We start from the raw sequence: 19,068 nt of genomic DNA, 5'->3' as shown, positions 1-19,068 counted from the left end.
ACCTGGCGTTTTTTTAGTGAAAAAACGCAGCAGCCAGATGTTAGCTGTTCTTCAATAGGAAATCGGAGAATGCCATATCCACTTGGCGTTTTTTTGTTTGGCGTTTTTTCAGTCCTCTTTGGCGTTTTTCTGCTTTTTTGGGCTCTGTGGCAGTTTTTCAAAATCGCAGCATGTTGACACTCTGGCGTTTTTTGCAAGGAAATCTTGGCGTTTTTCTCCAATAGAAGTCTATGGGAGAGAAAAAACGCCATGAAAAAGCCATGTGGGTTTATTGCCTTGGCGTTTTTTATGGCGTTTTTTCCACAGTTACAATGCAGAGGATGGACCCAGTATCTGTGTGTCCTACGAGAAATAGGCTGGAAACAAACAGTTTCACACAAAACAAAGTTCATATTGAATTCTACACCATTTGGAACAAACATGCCATTACAAACAAACATACGCGACGCATCAACTGGATCCTGCGTGCCAAAAGCAACAGCAAACAATTTGCACCATCATTTGGGGCCAATCTTCCTAGAGGAGCAGACATTCGGAATAAAGCATGCCTTACAAACCACAGAAAAGTGACAAAAGGGTCCGCCGGGGCGTTTAAGTAGAACTCTACCAAGTAAATGACATCAGGGGGCAGATACTTGCCATTTATCCTAATCCCTTTTAGCTGGGTGAAACTTCTAACTTGTAAAGGCTGGAAAAACTGCCTAAGGTCAAAAAAAGCAATTTCCACAGAAAGGCTAAAACGCCAGAAAAAACTCCAGAAAAAAACGCCAAAACGCAGGAAAATGCAGTGGCAGTTTTCTTGGCGTTTTTCATCAAGAAAAAAAACGCAGGACAAAAACCCAAGTGGAAACCTAGCCTTATAATGACAGCTGAGCATTGTGCTTTTGTTGAATAATTCTGCAATGTTTCCATGACAGGCTGTCAATGTGACGCGGGAGGGGCAATCAGCCATATCTGCTCGGAATCCTCGGGAACATGTGTTTGCAGGAATAACGTAGAGGGCAAGAACTGCAACCAGTAAGCTACTAACTTTTTTGCTTATTTTGAATTACCAAGATGTTTTATTTTTTCACAGACACTCTGTCGGGTGCAAATCTCACACCTCTTTCCCAATAGACTTCAGGGATTTATGGACCTCCCTTGCTTCCTTCCTTTCCCAGTAGACCCAAGGGAATTTTGGATCCTCCCTTTACTTTCCGTTCCCAAAAGACCCACGGGAATTATTGGATCCCAACTCATGTCCTTCTTTTCCCAATAGACTCTGGGAAATTCAGGATTCCCCTTGCTTCCTTCCTTTCCCAATAGACTTCAGGGAATTATGGACCCCCACTCACTTCCTTTCCCAATAGACCCAAGGAAATTTTACTCACTTTGAGTAAAATAAAAGGGAAAATGGCAAAAACTGGAGATGTGGGATTTAATAAAAACTTGTTAGATACTACTAAGAACATGCTGAAGACTAGACAGATTTCTTCCTTTTTGGTTAGATGTAATTGACAACTAAATAAATAGTTTTCACTTTACCAAGGGAAACCTAAGGACATTGTTCTTTTAATTATTGGAGTTCTTATGAGTAGACTTATGTTTTGCAATACACTTTTATCAGACCAAAGACCAACCATTATTTCCCCGATCTCCATCAACTGAAATATGAAATTGAAGATGGCACGACCACCACTGGGAGAGCCGTCCGGTTTGGATACGATCCTTCTGAATTTCCAGGGTTTAGTTGGCGTGGCTATGCACAGATGACTTCCATACAAGTATGAATTTGTAAAAATAACTGAAGATACATTAATATGCTAGTACTACCTTGGTGCAATCTAAATGGCTACAAATATATTCATATTCTTTTGTTGTTTTCCAACCAGAAATGGCTCTGTATACCTCTGCCTATTCTTTTAACTCTTTCATATTCTTCTCTGCTATGTAAATACTTGAAACGGAAGGAATTTTTTCAAGAAACAGCATTTGTAAGTTAATTATTTCTCCTTAACTTCCATTGTTTAAACCTTCTACAACTCCAAAGTTGTTTACATGGTTCTAAATGTATTGTGTGTTATTTACTAATTTATTTACTAAATTGCTCAAAGTTCTCCTCAGTACAAAACAGGGAGTTAGGGTGGACAGGGCTAAATTTCCGCAAGATAACACAAAAGGACACCTTAGTTTTCTTGAGGTACAATCTAGCAAAGTATCTCATTGAAGAACATTCTAACCTCTCCCTGCAACACAGTTGGAGTTTTAGATGTCCGCCTCTACATGCATCAGACTTTGATGCACAAACATTGAATTATTTGGAAACTTTTGTTTTAGAAAACTGGCTGTGGGGTTGGATGATCATTAAACTAAATGTGACTTCAAGTTACCTGCACTTCACAAAGGAATTCGTAATTACTGTATTCTTCCGTGTCTACTAAACCTCTTGATGTGGACATGGCCAGTTGAAAATACACATCTTTTGAATAAACCTTTAAGATTCTAGTTAAGTGTTTTCTGAAACCATTACGTACTTTTATAATAAAACATCAAGTGAATATATATATTTTTGTGAATATCTTTTGACAGAATGAAGTGAGGATCCCAGTGACTGTGGAAAAATCTAATCTCGGCTTGTTTCGTATAATTCTCAAATACCTAAATCCAGAATCGCGCACAATATCTGGGCGTATTGCTGCCCACCCACCCCGTTTGAGCAAAGGTAAGCCCTTTCAGTTGATGACATGTAGAAGGATAACATTAGTTGCTAGATGTGCTTGATAAGCATATGTGATAACTGTCCAGGTTTCACCTGGCATCTCTCGGTGAAGCGATGCTTCCCCACAGCTCTGGGTTAAAATCTGTAATCTCTGGGCAAACTGTTTCTACCTACTTTCCTGCCTTCTTCCTGTCCCCTGGTCACAATCCTGCGAAGTCCCTATGTATTTTAATAAACACGAAAGAGCTTGATATGTAAAGTAAATTGTTAACCATTATTTTGCGTATCTCTGTAGCCAGTTAATCTTCCCTCATGGTCTTGCTTTTCAGTAAAATAAGCAAGAACATGGGGCCATGGCATGGCTCAGTTTTCTTTGGCAATGTTTTATTCCAGGGATAAAACTGAGGAACAGTAGTAACACTAGTTAGCGCCAACGGTGTATTACAGAACAAGGCACACGATTTGGCGTTTTACTTTCCGTGCACAGACATTTGCTTTGTATTTTAATCATTATCTGTCCTGCTATTGTTTAGGCAATTTCGATGTTAAGGACATTGTGTTCCCACCAAGTAAGGAGCCAGCTTTTATCACCGTTCCGGGGAATGGCTTCGCTGATCAATTTTCCATGGCTCCTGGAAACTGGATAATTAACATTGCAGTGGAAGGAGTGCTATTGGTAAGAAGTTAAAAACAGTGATGATAAGTTATTTTGGAATACATATGATTTATCCATTTTACTTGCTTCCTGGCAAATGGAAAAACATTTAAATACATAATGGGATTTTATGCTCACCATTTTCTTATGTTTTATATTAGGATTATCTGGTGCTGTTGCCTAGTGATTACTATGAGGCATCGGTATTGCAGCTGAGAGTCACTCAGCCGTGCGCCTATTATGGACTTGTTGGTTATAAGTAAGTAAAGAGAATGTGATCCTCCTATATTTTGTTTTAATTGCAAATGAATTACAACTAATCCAGATGCAAGTACTTTATTGTGTTTACCCAGGCAGGGGCTGGCCCCAGGGTACTGGACGATTGCCCCCTGAACAGGTCTAATTTCTTCAAACAAAGACAGTCCAAATTGGATTGGCCCACTTGTGGAGGAGAGAACACAATGGGATGTTACATGACCCCATGATAATAACGCAAGTGCTTGCACCGTACGCAAGCAGCTATAAAGAAAGACAATGGGTAACATAGGGTACAGGGAGTGAGGTGTGATTTAGATTACAGTGGTGCTCTTGGCTCGTCCTGCTACCCAGGCCAGAAGGTGCCAGTCCTCTTCTGTGTGTAGCTTGCATTTATTTTGCCTTTTTTTGGATGGCAGAGCGGCTCCAATTGTTGTTTTGGATCCACATTTTATATTAAAGAGGCCCAGTTACAATTATGTTCCAAGCAAGGGCCCAATCCAGTAAAATGAAATAATTGTATTACATTATATTTTAGAGTTTGAGACTTTACTTAAACTGTTTCCTTGTGTCTAAGTTGTCTAGTGTACCAGCATTTGCCAATGGACACATTTTCTTGCGTCCTCTGCAAAAATGGAGAATATTTCAAGCAAAATGGAATACACAGACCTATAGTTATCCGACAGCCAACTCCTGGACACCCAGTGATGGCAGAAGTCATAGGTAGACAGGTAAGTTATTGTTAGCTTTTTAGTTTGGAATTTTACCGCAAAGACATTTTGAAAGCCCTTATTAATAAATAATTTGTAATATAATATTTAAACAACTGTCCAAGAATTGCTCCACTTTTAACACAGTTTTAATACAGTTTTATATCTATAAACAGATCTATCATTTTAAATCCACATTCTTGATATGTGTTTAATGCATCCACTGCTAAGTGGTGCTGTTACTGCACCATCACAGCCTAGAATAATGTAACTTTCCCGACAATAGCAATATCAGAGATTTCCCAGTTTAATACTAATTAATAACTGGAAAATGTGTAAACAAACAACAGGGGTTATACTGTGCTAATTAGGTTATGAACACATAACATCCCAAATTGAATTAATCAAACAAACGGGCATTCTAATTATTAGTGATTAAGGTCTGCATTTTTAAACTTAAGTTGAGGTGTCCTATGCTTGTAAATGTATTGATGTGTGAATTAATTATAGGATCATGTTAAAATTAAATTAAAATAATTTCTAGTTACTTAAATTGTAGGGAACAAAAATAGAACGGACTATAGACTATGATTTGGCCATAATGCAGTAGTGTTTCCTAAATTGCTTTACATAGCACCGGTACTTTTGAACTTCTAGGTACTTAACATAGGGGGAAGAAGTTAAACTGTATTAGTGAAGTGAAGTGTCCATGTTTCGTGAAACATCTAAAATGGGCAAAGAGAAACACCATAGAGTAAGTGCTAAACTAGTAAGGGAAAACTTCCTATGTCTTCATTGTCATACCGGAAAAACTGTATGGAGTTATTGTAAGCAGAATTCCCCCAAAAAAGGACTATCACAATATGCATAGGGACTTTTTTATGTGTTAATGAGTCTTTATATCTGTACGAAATGACTGGAAAACCCCAATAAATCAGCTTACTTACCTTAGAACTGAGAAGCTATCTTACTACATCTCAAGCCTATCTGAAAACGGCTCTGGAGAAGTCTACAACATTGTTGTTAGGGCTTGATAAATGAAGGATGGTACTAACTATATCCAAATGACTTCCTAACCCGTGGCTCTAGGTGGAGTTACACTTGCGGCTAAAGATACCTCGCAGGGGCTTCTATGTGCTTATCGTCGAATATGCTAATGAGGACACTCAGCTCTACATCGCAAACTTGAAAATAATCAGTAATCCTTCTCTTGAAGCCAGAGTGCATCTCTACAGTTGCAAGTACAGGTACAGAAAATAATGCTTATTGTCATTTTAAAGCTAAAAACAATAGCCAATGAATGAAAAATAAAGTAATTTTAAAGTTCTTTCCTTTTTAACTGTATGTGCAGGGGATGGAGGCATAATCATTTGCCCTACTTGTGCGCGCCCCCCCCCAACCCCCCATTTCAGTGTCCAGTGAGATGGAGGTTAAATATAATTTCTCAATTAACTAATATTACTAAAGTTAGCTAAAGTCTTACTTGTCTACAGTATCTAGATGAACTCTGCAGCTTCCTTTGCAAAGTGTACTGAATACTCCTAGAAGTAGATAAGCTCCAGGGGAATTTACTGCAGGTTGCACTAAGGAGCCCATGGAGTACCTTGGAAAGCACAAGTCATCATGGTTAAGAAGGTCTTTTAACTTTATTAAGAAGCTCATGCGAGCCAGATCTTATTTATAGAAACTGGCTTGTGGAAGAATAAGTGGTTCAATTTGGTTACGTTTTCCTTATATGCATATAGCACCAGCTTTGTGGACTAAAGAATTAATTGATCTATTAACTGATTTCTTTTTATGTATTATCTTTTTTTTCGTTGGCAGTTTCCTCTGTCGCAGTGTTGTATTAGACAACATGAATAGAATTGCTGTGTTTGAGTTACACTCTGATACAGAAATTTATATCTCAGGATCATCTGTCAATTTTCTCCTGGTAAGCTCCCACAATATGTTTAGTTATTGTTGAGGTTTTTTTCTGAATAGATCCCATTTCTGAATATATACACTGATCAGCCATACCATTATGACCACTGACAGGTGAAGTGATGATCTTGTTATCATGGTACCTGTAAGTAGGTGGGATATCTTAGTCACCAAGTGAACATTTAATCCTCAAAGTTGATGTGCTAGAAGCAGAAAAAATGGGCAAGCATACAGATCCGAGCAACTCAGCTCTTGTGGGGAGTTCCCAGTCTGCAGTGGTCAGTACCTATCAAAGGTGGTCCAAGGAAGGAAGAGCGGTGAAACAGCAACAGGGTCATGGGCAGCCAAGGCACATTGATGCACATTTTTGTTTACATCATGTAGATGGCCGGGTGCGTGTGTGTCTCTTACCTGGAGAACATATGGCACCAGGATGCATCCATGGAGGCCTAAGCTCACAATTTACAGGATCTGTTGCAAACATCTCGGTGCAGATACCACAGCACACCTTCAGAGGTCTAGTGGAGTCCATGCGTCGACAGGTCAGGGCTGGTTTGGTGACAATATTAGACAGATGATCATAATGTTATGGTTGATCAATGTACATTTTTGTGATAGATACAAAAGATAGATCGATCAATTTCTATCTTGGTTAATATTTTGAATCCAATTGTTTTAAAAACAAATGGATATGAACATTTTATTTGAGAGGTTTGATATAAATAGCACATACAGTATTGCTACATGTACAGACACATGGAGGAGAGACAAAGACACTTTAGCCTGACATTGTTATCTGGAGAAATTCATACCATTGTTTACAATTTATAACTCTTATGGGATTTTCTTGTATTTAAGTAACTGTTTCCTATAATAACAATTGTGAATTCACTGTTAATTTGCCAAGTGTTAGCAGGATGTTAAAATAGAACAGCTTTATTAAAGCAAAATGGTAGCTTTATTGTATGTTTGGAAATGGTAGAATATTTCTATTTTTCAAAATATCAAAAATGCCTTTATAAAGCACTTTAAGCATTTGAAATTTTATACCGTTCTTTTGTAAGAAATTTAGAGGAAAAAAACTACATCTGGGTTACTATAGATAAAGCTTCATAGTACCGATTTTGCAAATGTGTGCCCGGACTTGCCACTGACCGCAATCTATGCGTCTGCTAGCTGCAAGGGTGCATGAGTTTGGAGGCATCTAGGAACATTACCACTCCTTAATGAACATAGTTTAAATACATAAACCTGATTTCCCGTTTTATTTTAAATCCCTTACATACTGTACTTCCCTTGCCTACCTTTTTATATTTTTGGTTCTGGTTTTCTGCTTTTGGGAAGAAGGCAGTAGTTTTTACAAAGTGTGGGGGGTCAGATATTAATGTTATAAAGTTAGAAGTTTCCTTGTTTTCCATTGAAAGGTAGTGTGCGTGAAGCATAGTAACTCATATCATTTGTTATACTATAGAAATATAGTATTATAGGTAGAAGAAGCAGCCCAATGAAAATCTGGGTAACAGATATTATTAGTCTTGATCGCATGCATTTAGGACGCCTGTGAAAGACAAACTTGCTTACATTTTGATGCTTTATCTATAAAATAAGATTTTTTAAATGGAGTGTGCAGGGAAGCATGACCATTTCCTTTGTGTTCAAACAATCTCTTTTTACATTCATATTTTAGCACAAGATATGCATTGTTCCTGTGGACCAGTTCTCAGTTGAATATGCGGAGCCAAAAGTCAAATGTATTGCTGCTTATGGAGCATCTTTTAATCAGAGGTAATTGTCATCCATTGCATATGTACAGCTGGTCTCAGGTGCACTTTTTGCAGTAGTTCAGTGACTTTGAATCAAACACAAGAATTTTCTTATAAAAAAATACATTCTACCGTTTCTACCTAAAAAGCATTTGACCCGCATCTCTATCTATGGGAGACAGGGTTTCTTTATGATGTAAATCCTGGTTCTTCCTCAGGAGTGATGTGTTGCTGAAGCTCTTAAAACCTTGTTTGAGTTTTAACTATGACCAGCCAGGGGATTACTGAACTTGTGGACTTGCATCAATGTTGGTATTACAGTTCTGTTGATTTTACTCATTTTTCACTCTAGATGGGTAGAAAAACTAGGATATTCCAAAACAGAACATCTTGGTATCCTTCCCAGAATTAACAGTGTATTTTATTTTTGGCAGCGTGACCTGTATTGAGCCTTCAGTATATGAAATTCCACATTTGGCATTGCTCCTGGACTCAACAAAAGATTCTGAAAGCCACAGTACTGAAAGGAATGTGGACCATCAATCTGCCCATAGCCCTGGGCTTTCTGGACATCTGACAAATGGGATTGTGATGCAGGCCCCTCAGGTTAATTTTTATACATTAACTGGCAAAAGTTACAAACTAATATTACCACCATCCTTATTTAACATGTGAAAAAATGGTAATCTTTATAAATGGTTGTTGTTAACATACAGGAATTTGTTTAGTATGAATCAGGTGGATATAGAGTGCATGTTATGAACATTGGGGTCTATATACAAAACTTTGACTGCTTGTGAGTTGGCTAAAAAAAAAGTTTGCAGCTGCGAACATGTACAAGTTGGAAAGTCCGCAAAACTCGCAAATTCACTATTGCACTCTTGCAAAAAAATCACCCACAACTTGCATGCACTTGCCTGTAAGAGAGTCAGTTTGAGTAAGTTAATTTGAGTAAGATAGTAAGTTACTTTGAGTTGACAAAAAAGCAAGCAACTTGGAGATTCATTAACTTGTGATTTCAATGTAAGTTGAAATGTGTTTACGCAACCTACGTTAAAAGGCTAGTAAGTCTTTGTTATTTGTTTCAAATTATAATTGGTTTTGCTCTTTTGTAAGTACTGCATATACATTAGTATATGATATTTTACAAACATACGTTGCATACATTATACTATGATTAATGCAGTAAAATATAACAGATGCGGTGGGAGCCTAGAGTTCAGATCAAAAGAATTTACAATCTAAAAGGATTCTAGAGATTTTGTCATTTGTGTGTTGTGTATATGTGTGTTTATATGTATTTCTATATAGAGAGTGTACATAACTTAATTAAGTCTGGACAAAGGGCTATTACAGAAGCCTATTTCTGTTTTTCCTGGTTTTTTTTAGTCATAGTATATTTTTGGTCGTCATTTTATTCCTTGTTAAAAGTTTGTTTTCTTAACATTGGGAAGAAAGTTTATAGGCTTAAGGAACACAAGTAACAGGTAAAATGTTCTTACAGTTTTCTAACACGTTGCTTGTTATGCTTGTTGCTTGTTATCATGTACACAGAACCGTGTTACCTTGGGGAGAAGAATACCCCACATGGGGAGATATGTGTTTATCATTCACTATCGCCAGACAGAGGCTCCTACATTTCCAGTGGTTGTCCTTGTGAATGGAGGGATACTGTGGTCAGGTAGTGAGAAAACATGTCAGCTACACAATATCCTCTTTTATCAATCACTTATTAATAACATGCAATGGCGTCTTCATCAGGTGTCTTCAATGCTTCCTTTTGCCCTAACTTGATGGGCTGTCGAGACTTGGTTATTGCAGATAATCGCATAGCTCTTGATGTCACCAGTCCAGAACTCTTTGTTACTTTGGAGGTTCCACAAGAGAAGTCATTAGTTTTGGTAAGTTAAGAAAAAAAACGATATATCCTGTCTTTAGCATTTTTCTACAGTCGATAACCATCATGTCTGATTACTATTGTAAAACTCTATTATGTAGCAGCTTCTTAATATTGCGTTGGGCTTTATTCTTATTTTTCGATACGTTACATTAAGACTTGACTACACAAATTCTCACCATCAAACGTACATTAAAAGCAACTGAGCTCGACAAAAAGTGTCTACTTATCCTTGTAAATTCAGCATTAGGTCATGGCCCACATTAATGCCAGTGACAGATCTGTCACATTCCCCAAATTTTACTATTCAACAAAGAAACATTCCTTATATATACATTATTGGGCAGCTACCTTAACATAATGTTTTCAGGATCTGACTATTGTTGTAAGGGTCGCGTTAGAAGAACGAGAACTCGGGATTAAGCAGATGTCCTAGTTTTGACACCTAGTAGTGCCAACTAACCACTAGTGGCATGGTTGCACTTATTGTAAAATAATAAATACGTATTTTAATAAACATGTTTGGTTATGCTGTGACACCAAGACTTGCACTTTTATTTTATATGAGCAGCACGGTTTAATACAGCTTGGTCAGTGTCTGTGAGTTACATTGTTGATTCTGCTGTTTTTGGTAAAACATAGTCTATTTTTTATAATTCTTTATTTAAGAAAAAAAAATCATTTTTAGTTATGAAAACTCAAGCCACACACTACAAAATACAAATTAGGTTATGTATACAGTGGCCTCTTACCAAACACAAATCTCATTAATAACATACTTCACCCCATACCACAAAGCTTTTTGGTTTTTTTTAAGCATCACTGATTCTGGTCTATACCATACAATGTGAAATTACACATTTGTTCACCTGTAGGACCTCATTAAATTAGAAGTGTCACGCAAGGTAAAGGTATAAGCAGCATATAAATACATGCACTGAGATCAGTGGTTCGGGATTAAGTGCTAATAAAGATTACACAAAGTGTCGTTCGCATCATTCTTAATAGGCTTCTAAATTACCTAGGATTGTGGTATATCTATATTTAATTCTTTTTGATGTTCTGTGCCTTTTAATGAGCAGTTCTATCTTGTTATAACCATACCTGGGAACTCTCAGGGTTTTACCTGATTCTCGGCGTCATACATTGTGGAACGGACTCCTTCCTATTCACCACCATTTTGATCACATTAAGACTGCCAGTTGGTGCTTTTGCTACCAATATATCATGGTTATTATCCCTGCCTGAATGGAGATGACTCGATATAGTGTAACTTATATATAATTACATGTCCAGTTTTCCATGATGACCAATATTAAAGCCGTTTGGGTAACACATGTGATGAGTCACTACAGAGAATCATCACAATGGGCCAATAAAGGGTTAATATTTTAAAAGTCTCAGGGTCAGCTCATTGATAAAGTCCCCAGGTATGGTTATAACACAGTGTTTGTTTTTTTGTTTTTTTACAAAATTCACACTTTATGTTTTCATCTGATACTGCATTAATGTTCCAATCTAGCTGGAAGTTGCCTTCTTTAACAAACTACTTATGGATTTGACAGTCTCTGGACTTTTTCCACCCTATACAATTCTAGGAAGTATACGTTGCTCATTGTTTCCCTTGGAGGTATGAATGTTAATTACTGGAACAGCTACTATGCCTACTGTTACTGGTCCTTGATGAGAATTTGGTTTTCCTTTTTTTAGAAGTATATATTACTCGTCCCAGCAGACAGTTACACAAATGACATACTACAGGAAAAACCATTGGACAAATCATTTGACTTCATCAACATCTGTGGCGAAAACAGCTTTCACATTGAGTAAGAATAAACTCTGTACCTATAAAAATTCAAATTACGTAAAGTAGTATAAGAATATTTGAGATTAAATGTCCCAGTACTCGCAATTGCAATATATTTTAGAACTTAAACCAGTAAAATATTAATGTCAATAACCTAATTCAACAGATTTTTTTTCCAAAAGATTGTAGTTTATGCTCCTTTATCTTCTATTCTGAATTTAATTATAAAAGTAATCTTACTGAGTTTAGGTATATGGCCATACTCTTCTACCTCTAGGCAATCCATTAGTTTGCTACAATTCTGTAACATTTTTATGTACTTCCTGAGAGTTTAAGAGACCCTCGAGTTTGTGGAATTCATTGGTGACTTTTTTTTAAATCCCCGACCAGACAAATCTAGGTGGGTCCAAAAAAAGAAAAGAAAGCCTAATATGTGCTTTTGGTTAAGACATGTCGCTTAAATGTGCGCACACATACATTTATTTAAACCAATTACATTTTTACAGATTTTTTGGCCTATAACTGTGCTAATTTTAGTTAACCATATGTTTCTTTTATATTTCAGCCCAGTTACATCAACAGAATTTTGTAGAAATTCAGCAAAATCATTGGCAGCTTCGTACAATAATGGAGCACTTCCGTGCAACTGCAATATGGAGGGCTCAACAAGCCCATCCTGCAACCCTTCTGGAGGACAGTGCAGCTGCAGACCCAATGTTATTGGGCGACGTTGCAGTCGGTGTGCTACTGGGTATTATGGATTTCCGTACTGTAGATGTGAGTAGATGATGATAATATTTAAACTCATGCTTACTAACTTTGAAGGGTCCTGTGCTATGATACTATGAGCATGTGTGAGAGGTGAGCACCACACTCCACCCCATCTCCACTCCTTTTTTGCATGGACATTGCCTGATGTGGGTACTAGGCACGCCCAACATGGCAGCCAATAAACAGTATGTTTGCTAGGACAGCAACAGCCGAGATATGTGTGGCTGTCAGTAAAAGCTTAGCTTGACGGACAAAAACAGAGAACTTGCTACTCATGCTCAGTAGAGCTCCAATTGACATCATCAAAGCATATAACATATATGTTAGCAACACGTCAGAGCCTACATGTGGTCGGCTGCCGTTACTCCCTTTGACAACAATGGGGGTTCTAATGAGCATGTGCATGAAGCATACCATAGAATGCTCCCTGCTTTCAGTAGAGGCAGCTGAAGGAGAGGTTAAATAAGACAAAAATCTCATTTTCTAACTCCAGTAAATTAAAGATTGCCTGCAATGACATGTATTTAAATTGAAAATAGGACTGGAGTGCTCCTGTAGGATTTGGCAATGTACAAAGGCCTGCTAGTTTATTCATGCAATGTACAGTATTTGTTCTTTTCAGCATTGCTGTTGTATAAGATGATTTGAACTTATTTGTAGTTTTATTTTAGCAATTACTAATTAAAAATGTATCTTTGCTTCTTAACTAAGCATGCAGCTGTGGCCATCGTCTGTGTGATGAAGTGACTGGCAAATGCATCTGTCCGCCTCAGACAGTAAAGCCTAAATGTGAAGTGTGTGACCATCAGTCCTTCAGTTTCCATCCAGTTGTGGGCTGTGAACAATGTAATTGCTCAACCACTGGAGTAGTGCAGCCAGCACCGGCAAAGTGCGATGGAATTAGTGGACAATGCATGTAAGTCAACGAACAGTCAGGAACCAGGCCTGCCCTGTTTGGAACTGTGACTAGCATAGCAAAAGCAGGTTCATGTTTTAAAGAGTATTTTTAATATTGTTTCAATGGGGTTTATTCACTAAAGTGGGAGTCTGCAGAAAGTTGCATTAACAACTGACCAACTTTACAATGCATTATAAAGGGCTGATCTCGGACAATTCTCTTGCAAGGAGAACAGGGCTGGCTCTGCATACATATACAGCAGGCCAGTGAGATGTAACCTATATAACTTAAACGTTTTCATATTTATTATTGTCATAAAGCTTTTTTTATAAATGTAGAAACACCTATTAGCTATATTATCTATCATTTTGTATTTTAGATGTAAGCCAAGAATCTCCGGCAGACAGTGCGATCGCTGTTTTCCTGGTTACTTTCACTTTCCTGACTGCATTCCTTGTAACTGTAACTCTGAGGGGACTCAACCTCATATATGCGATCCTCTAACAGGGGTTTGTCTGTGCAAGGTATGTGCATTTTTAGTTGTCTTTGGAACACTGTATATCTGCTCCCATAACGAGAGTAATACTTGTGCGATTTGCTTTGCTAATTAATAGGTATGTTTGGCCAACACTTAAAGTCAAGATTTCTGATCAGTGAAATTCAATGGTCTTAAAAACTCTCCAAATCAGATACCATCTGCAGAGAATGATCTCTGGAACTACGCAAAAAGGCTGAGAACATTGTAAAAGGCCAACATGGGTTTATAGTCCCACTAAAATTAGCCTGGGGAATAGCAGTCCAATACTATTTATATGCAACAATATTGAGTATCCAGCCAAAGGCATGTATAGAATGTGGCTGGAGAAATACAGTTGTGTGAAAAAGAAAGTACACCCCCTTTGAGTTCTATGGTTTTACATATCAGGACATAATAACAATTATCTGTTCCTTAGCAGGTCTAAAAATTAGGTAAATACAACCTCAGATAAACAACAACACATGACATACTACAACGCGACATGATCAATTCAACAAAAATAATTGCTTCCATAGCAATTTAGATGCTAAGTAGCAGACATGCTGCTAATCAAAAGCCCTTGATTAATTGATCATCAGCAAGTGTGACCACAACAATGTTGTTTGGACAAGTGGAGATGTTTGGACATAAAGCACAGCGCCACATTTGGGCAAAACCAAACTCAACATATCGGCACAAACATCTCATAACAACTGTCAAGCACAGTGGTGGAAGGGTGATGAGTTGGGCTTGTTTTGCAGCCTTGGGACCTGGGAACCTTGCAGTCATTGAGTCTCCACTGTATACCAAAGTATTTTAGAGTCAAATGTGAGGCCATCTGTCCGAAAGCTAAAGCTTGTCGTAAATTGGATCATGCAACAGGACAATGATCCCAAGCACACCAGCTAATCTACAACAGAATGTCTGAAAAAGAAAAGAATCAAGGTGCAATGGGTTGCAATGGCCCAGTCAAAGTCCAGACCTCAACCTGATTGGAATGTTGTGGCAGGAACTTAAGAGAGCTGTGCATGAAAAAATGCCCATAAACCTCAATGAATTGATGCAAGGTTGTAAAGAAGAGTGGGACAAAATTCCTCCACAATGATGTGAGAGACTGATAAACATACAGAAAACAATAACTTCTAGTTATTGCTGCGAAAGGTGGTTCTACATAAGTTGTAGTTCGTTTTGCACACATGGCTTCTCCATTTTGTTTCTATTTTTGTTGATTAAATCATGACACTGAGTAATATGCCATGTGTTGTTCATCTGAGGTTGTATTTACCTAATTTCTAGACCTGCTAAGGAACAGATGCTTGTTATTATGTCCTGATATGTAAAACCATAGAATTCAAAGTGGGTGTACTTTCTTTTTCACACGACAGTATACACATAATAAATTAAATATTTACAGAATATTTATATGTAATCTCTGCATTGAAATTTGCATCTCAACACAATAAGATGAATAAGAGTCTGGCGTTGAAACACTTAGAAATGTTTACAGATATTTTTTAACATAATTGGGTAATCCAGAAATCAAAACTTCTGTGTTCTATGAGGATGGATGTGAGGACTACCTATTAAACTGGTTATATACTACGATCAAGAATTGTAGGTTGGAAGTACATGGCTAGAACCACTTGCGTGCTTCCAGTAGATGGCGCTGCAGTGCTTTTTTTTGTCTGCTTCCACTTCTTCTGTATGTCAACTTTACTAAAACTATTGATGAACATCTATTGATGAACATGGGATGTTATAGGTTGTTTGGTAATTACAGATTTGGGAAAGTTGACACAGGCTGACGTTATTTATCCATATGAACTTTAACTTGTCATGGGAATGTAAAAATATCTGTTATAGCTACAAGCTGTGAAAAACTCGCATGCCTCTGTTAATTTTGCACAGGAAGCACTCTGCATACCTGATGAAACTATATTAAGAAGTATAGGCTTCTTAAGAGTTCATATAGACGACTCAACTGCAAATCGCTGTGACTTAATTACCCTTATCTGGTTATAGAACGGGCTTAATGCCAAAATGTACAGTTTTATTTGCACCAGGCTGTATGATGCTTTTGTTTGTATTAAAAAAAATAAGTAAAAAAATCCAGTTAGATATTGTTTGTCTACCTTATAGCATTTTACACCATACACGGTATGATTTGTGAAGAAGTTGGGTCCTTCTTTACCTAATGTATCTGTTTGTCTTCGTCTAGTTTTGTCATTCCAGTCAGTTCTAGTTTTGTCATTCCATTTGAATATATTTATTGTAAGAACTGCTTCATTGTAAGTTGTTGCCGCTATATATTATTATTATTATTATTATTAATAGTAATAAAGGTATCGTATGCAGTATGTGAGGTTAAACATTAGGGGGTCATTTAGCAGGAAATCCTGACTACAAAATGGCTGCTTTGTTCTTTCTGATTATATTAGTGTTAGAATTCCTACATGTGAAACGTATTAAAGGAATCAATAGATGTGGAGCACGGGATGGTGTACGATGAGCTTGTACTAATAAGCACTCGCATGCTATTCCAAACATAGAGATCATAATTATTTGCGGCTTCCCTCCATTGTACCCACAGGGATTATGTTGCTGAAACCTTCCAGCAGATTTTACTAATAAGTAAGGCGTATAGGATACCTTATACACGTAAACCTACTTTGGAGGGATTTCCTTGAAGACTGGATTAGACAAGAAGCTAACTTTCTGTATAGAATGTTTCTTTATATAAGGTAGACTAGTAGGCATTTGCCTAGAGGACCATTTTTTTCAGGGGTGCTCCCTCTTGGGCATATATCTAGTTCGCTAGAAGATATATATTTATATATCAACACAGAAGTTTTTTTTCTTTTTTTTTCTTTTAAGTACTTAAATGATCTATTCTTATTTTTAAAATGATTGTTTCCTTAACAAAATACTGAATAATTTCTGATGAATCAAGTGCGTTTGTTATTTATTTGCACAGTTTTGCACAGTGGAATTTAGCTTATGATTAAGCATTAGTGAAGGCGTGTTATTGGATTCATTCCCATATTACCATTTCTGGTTTCTTAAACACTTCTGGATGTCTTTAAAAGTGCTGAAGTTTCATTATTGTTTTGATTTATGGGGCAGAGGGAAGGCTCCTGTTTGTGGTCTATGCTAATCCTTCAACTATTTTCAAGGATGTCACACCAAATTCTGCTCATACCCAGGGCCGGCCCAAGGCAAAATGCCGCCTGGGGCGAATTTTAAAATGCCGCTTTCCCCCTTATCTACCCTTCCTCTCCCTCCGTCCCTGCCGCCCCCCCCATTATCTACCCTTCCTCTCCCTCCGTGCCCCTCCCCCCTTGTACTTCCCTTTCAGCAGTCCTGCGGCGAGTTTCCCTGTTCGGTCTCGGTGCCGGCTTGTAATGCTGAGCGCCGGAAATCTTCCGGCACTCAGCATTACAAGCCGGTACCGAGACCGAACAGGGAGACTCGCCGCAGAGGAGAGAGAGAGGGGCGCCGAGAGAGAGAGGGGCGCCTTTCTCTCTTTCGCTTTTTAAAAAAAAAAAAAGGGCTTGCCTGGAGCGGTTGCCCCACTTGGCTCCATTGTCGGGCCGGCCCTGCTCATACCCCACTAATGTCTTCGCCCATTTACTTCAGATATCATTGTGCAGAAGCTGGATGAGGTGTGACTGGCCATTTATATCTGCAGCTGTGGTTTTACTTTAATGGGTATCAACACAGATGTTACTGGTACAACTATTAATAAAGGAATCTGAATTAATTATATTAATTAAAAAAGCTTTGTGGTGTATAAATGGAAAGCGCTGCATGTAGCCACACCAGTTTCTCTTCCCATAAAATGTAGGACTCTAGGCAAGTGTTTTAAGGCTCTCGTCCTATCTACATTCCTTACCGTTTAGCTGGTGAGTTTGTAGATTTTGTAGAATTATCTTAATAAATGTCACAATGTTGTCTAGGTTACACAATTAATGTAACTGCGTAGAACATAGGTGTTATGGAATACTGACATAATTTGGCAACACAACACTAAGTATAATCTGTGATAGCTGTGTTATAATCTAATTCACTATTGTGTGTCTAGATATCTGTAGCTTGGTGCAAGCAGCCAGTATTGCTATCTTGCTTCTGTATACAATGTGTATTGTCTACCTAACAGAATGATAAGTTAAAACAACCTGTACGATGATAGCCTCGCAATGCAAATACAATGCAAAAGGTATTAAAGAATGCGATCAAGTAACTAGTAGGAAATCTGGTGTGTATGTATGTATATACATAATGTAGCCTTGTCATGTTATGACACTTAGGGTGAGGTGGTGGTTGACGAGAGAGAGAGATGAGGTAGGGAGATAGACGGAATTATAAAAGGGATTTTCTGATTTTCTGAATTGTTGAAAATGCTTAAAATTTTTGGTCAAATCATTCTGTAGGTTGTAGTAATATATAGAGGGTGTCTCTGACTACAAATGAGTCCAAAGTGTGGTGCCTTTTTCGTTTGTTTGATGTGCTAGGGAAAACATGTAGTCTCCAGGTGCGAAGAAGTTATTGGACCTCCAGTAAGCTCAACACAATAGAGGGGACTATTAGGATCAGGTGTTTAACCCCTTGATGACAATTGCCGGTCCGGGCACGTCACGGAAATTCATGTCGATAACGACAAATGACGTGCCAGGACCGGCACGTCATTAAACGGGTGCAGAAAGCGATCTATTTTCGCTTTCTGCACCGAAACAGCGTTGCTGTAATGCCTCGACCTCGAGGCATTCAGCAACGCCATTATCGGCACAAAGGGGCCATCTCTTAAAAGCGTTTAGGAGGCGATCAACGATCGCCTCCTAAACTTAAATGGTGTCGCTGGAATGCCTCGATCAGGAGGCATCCAGCGACACCAAACACTTACCTTTGGATGGGCTGTGACCGCTCCGGAGAGCGGTCACAGCCGCAGCTGCCGGTGATCTTCGCCATCTGCAAGATGGCGGCGGTCCGGGAAAATTCAATAAAGAAACAATAAAGTCTAAAAAGTTCGCTAGACGGTCTCCAGACCCTCTAGAGAACTCTGGCTCCACTTGCAGGTTGAATATAGGTACTGCATTCAACCATGCAAGTCAATGGAGCTCAGCTTTCTAATCACAGTGTGATTAGAAAAAATAAATTAAAAATAAAATAAAATTAAT

The 19,068-nt window shown here is 38.0% G+C and overlaps 1 protein-coding gene across 1 annotated transcript in view; it reads left to right on the top strand.

The window, feature by feature from the left end:
• LOC149287820 (laminin subunit alpha-3-like) overlaps positions 1-19,068 on the top strand; it is a 99,509-nt gene that overhangs the window by 44,936 nt on the left and 35,505 nt on the right. Inside the window, exons 18-33 of the mRNA XM_089492423.1 lie at positions 918-1,017; positions 1,607-1,763; positions 2,569-2,701; positions 3,232-3,374; positions 3,515-3,612; positions 4,186-4,339; positions 5,408-5,565; positions 6,143-6,251; positions 7,929-8,026; positions 8,439-8,610; positions 9,559-9,685; positions 9,766-9,905; positions 11,612-11,727; positions 12,274-12,485; positions 13,191-13,395; positions 13,757-13,901. Coding sequence (XP_089348549.1) covers positions 918-1,017; positions 1,607-1,763; positions 2,569-2,701; positions 3,232-3,374; positions 3,515-3,612; positions 4,186-4,339; positions 5,408-5,565; positions 6,143-6,251; positions 7,929-8,026; positions 8,439-8,610; positions 9,559-9,685; positions 9,766-9,905; positions 11,612-11,727; positions 12,274-12,485; positions 13,191-13,395; positions 13,757-13,901 — 2,267 coding nt within the window. The remainder of the gene's footprint in view (positions 1-917; positions 1,018-1,606; positions 1,764-2,568; positions 2,702-3,231; positions 3,375-3,514; positions 3,613-4,185; positions 4,340-5,407; positions 5,566-6,142; positions 6,252-7,928; positions 8,027-8,438; positions 8,611-9,558; positions 9,686-9,765; positions 9,906-11,611; positions 11,728-12,273; positions 12,486-13,190; positions 13,396-13,756; positions 13,902-19,068) is intronic.

The sequence above is a fragment of the Sceloporus occidentalis genome, unplaced genomic scaffold, assembly GCF_023333645.1.
Source record: "Sceloporus occidentalis isolate IW3139 unplaced genomic scaffold, rSceOcc1.0.p SCAF_56, whole genome shotgun sequence".
NCBI classification, from domain to species: domain Eukaryota; kingdom Metazoa; phylum Chordata; class Lepidosauria; order Squamata; family Phrynosomatidae; genus Sceloporus; species Sceloporus occidentalis.
This window is presented reverse-complemented; position numbering and strand designations above follow the sequence as displayed.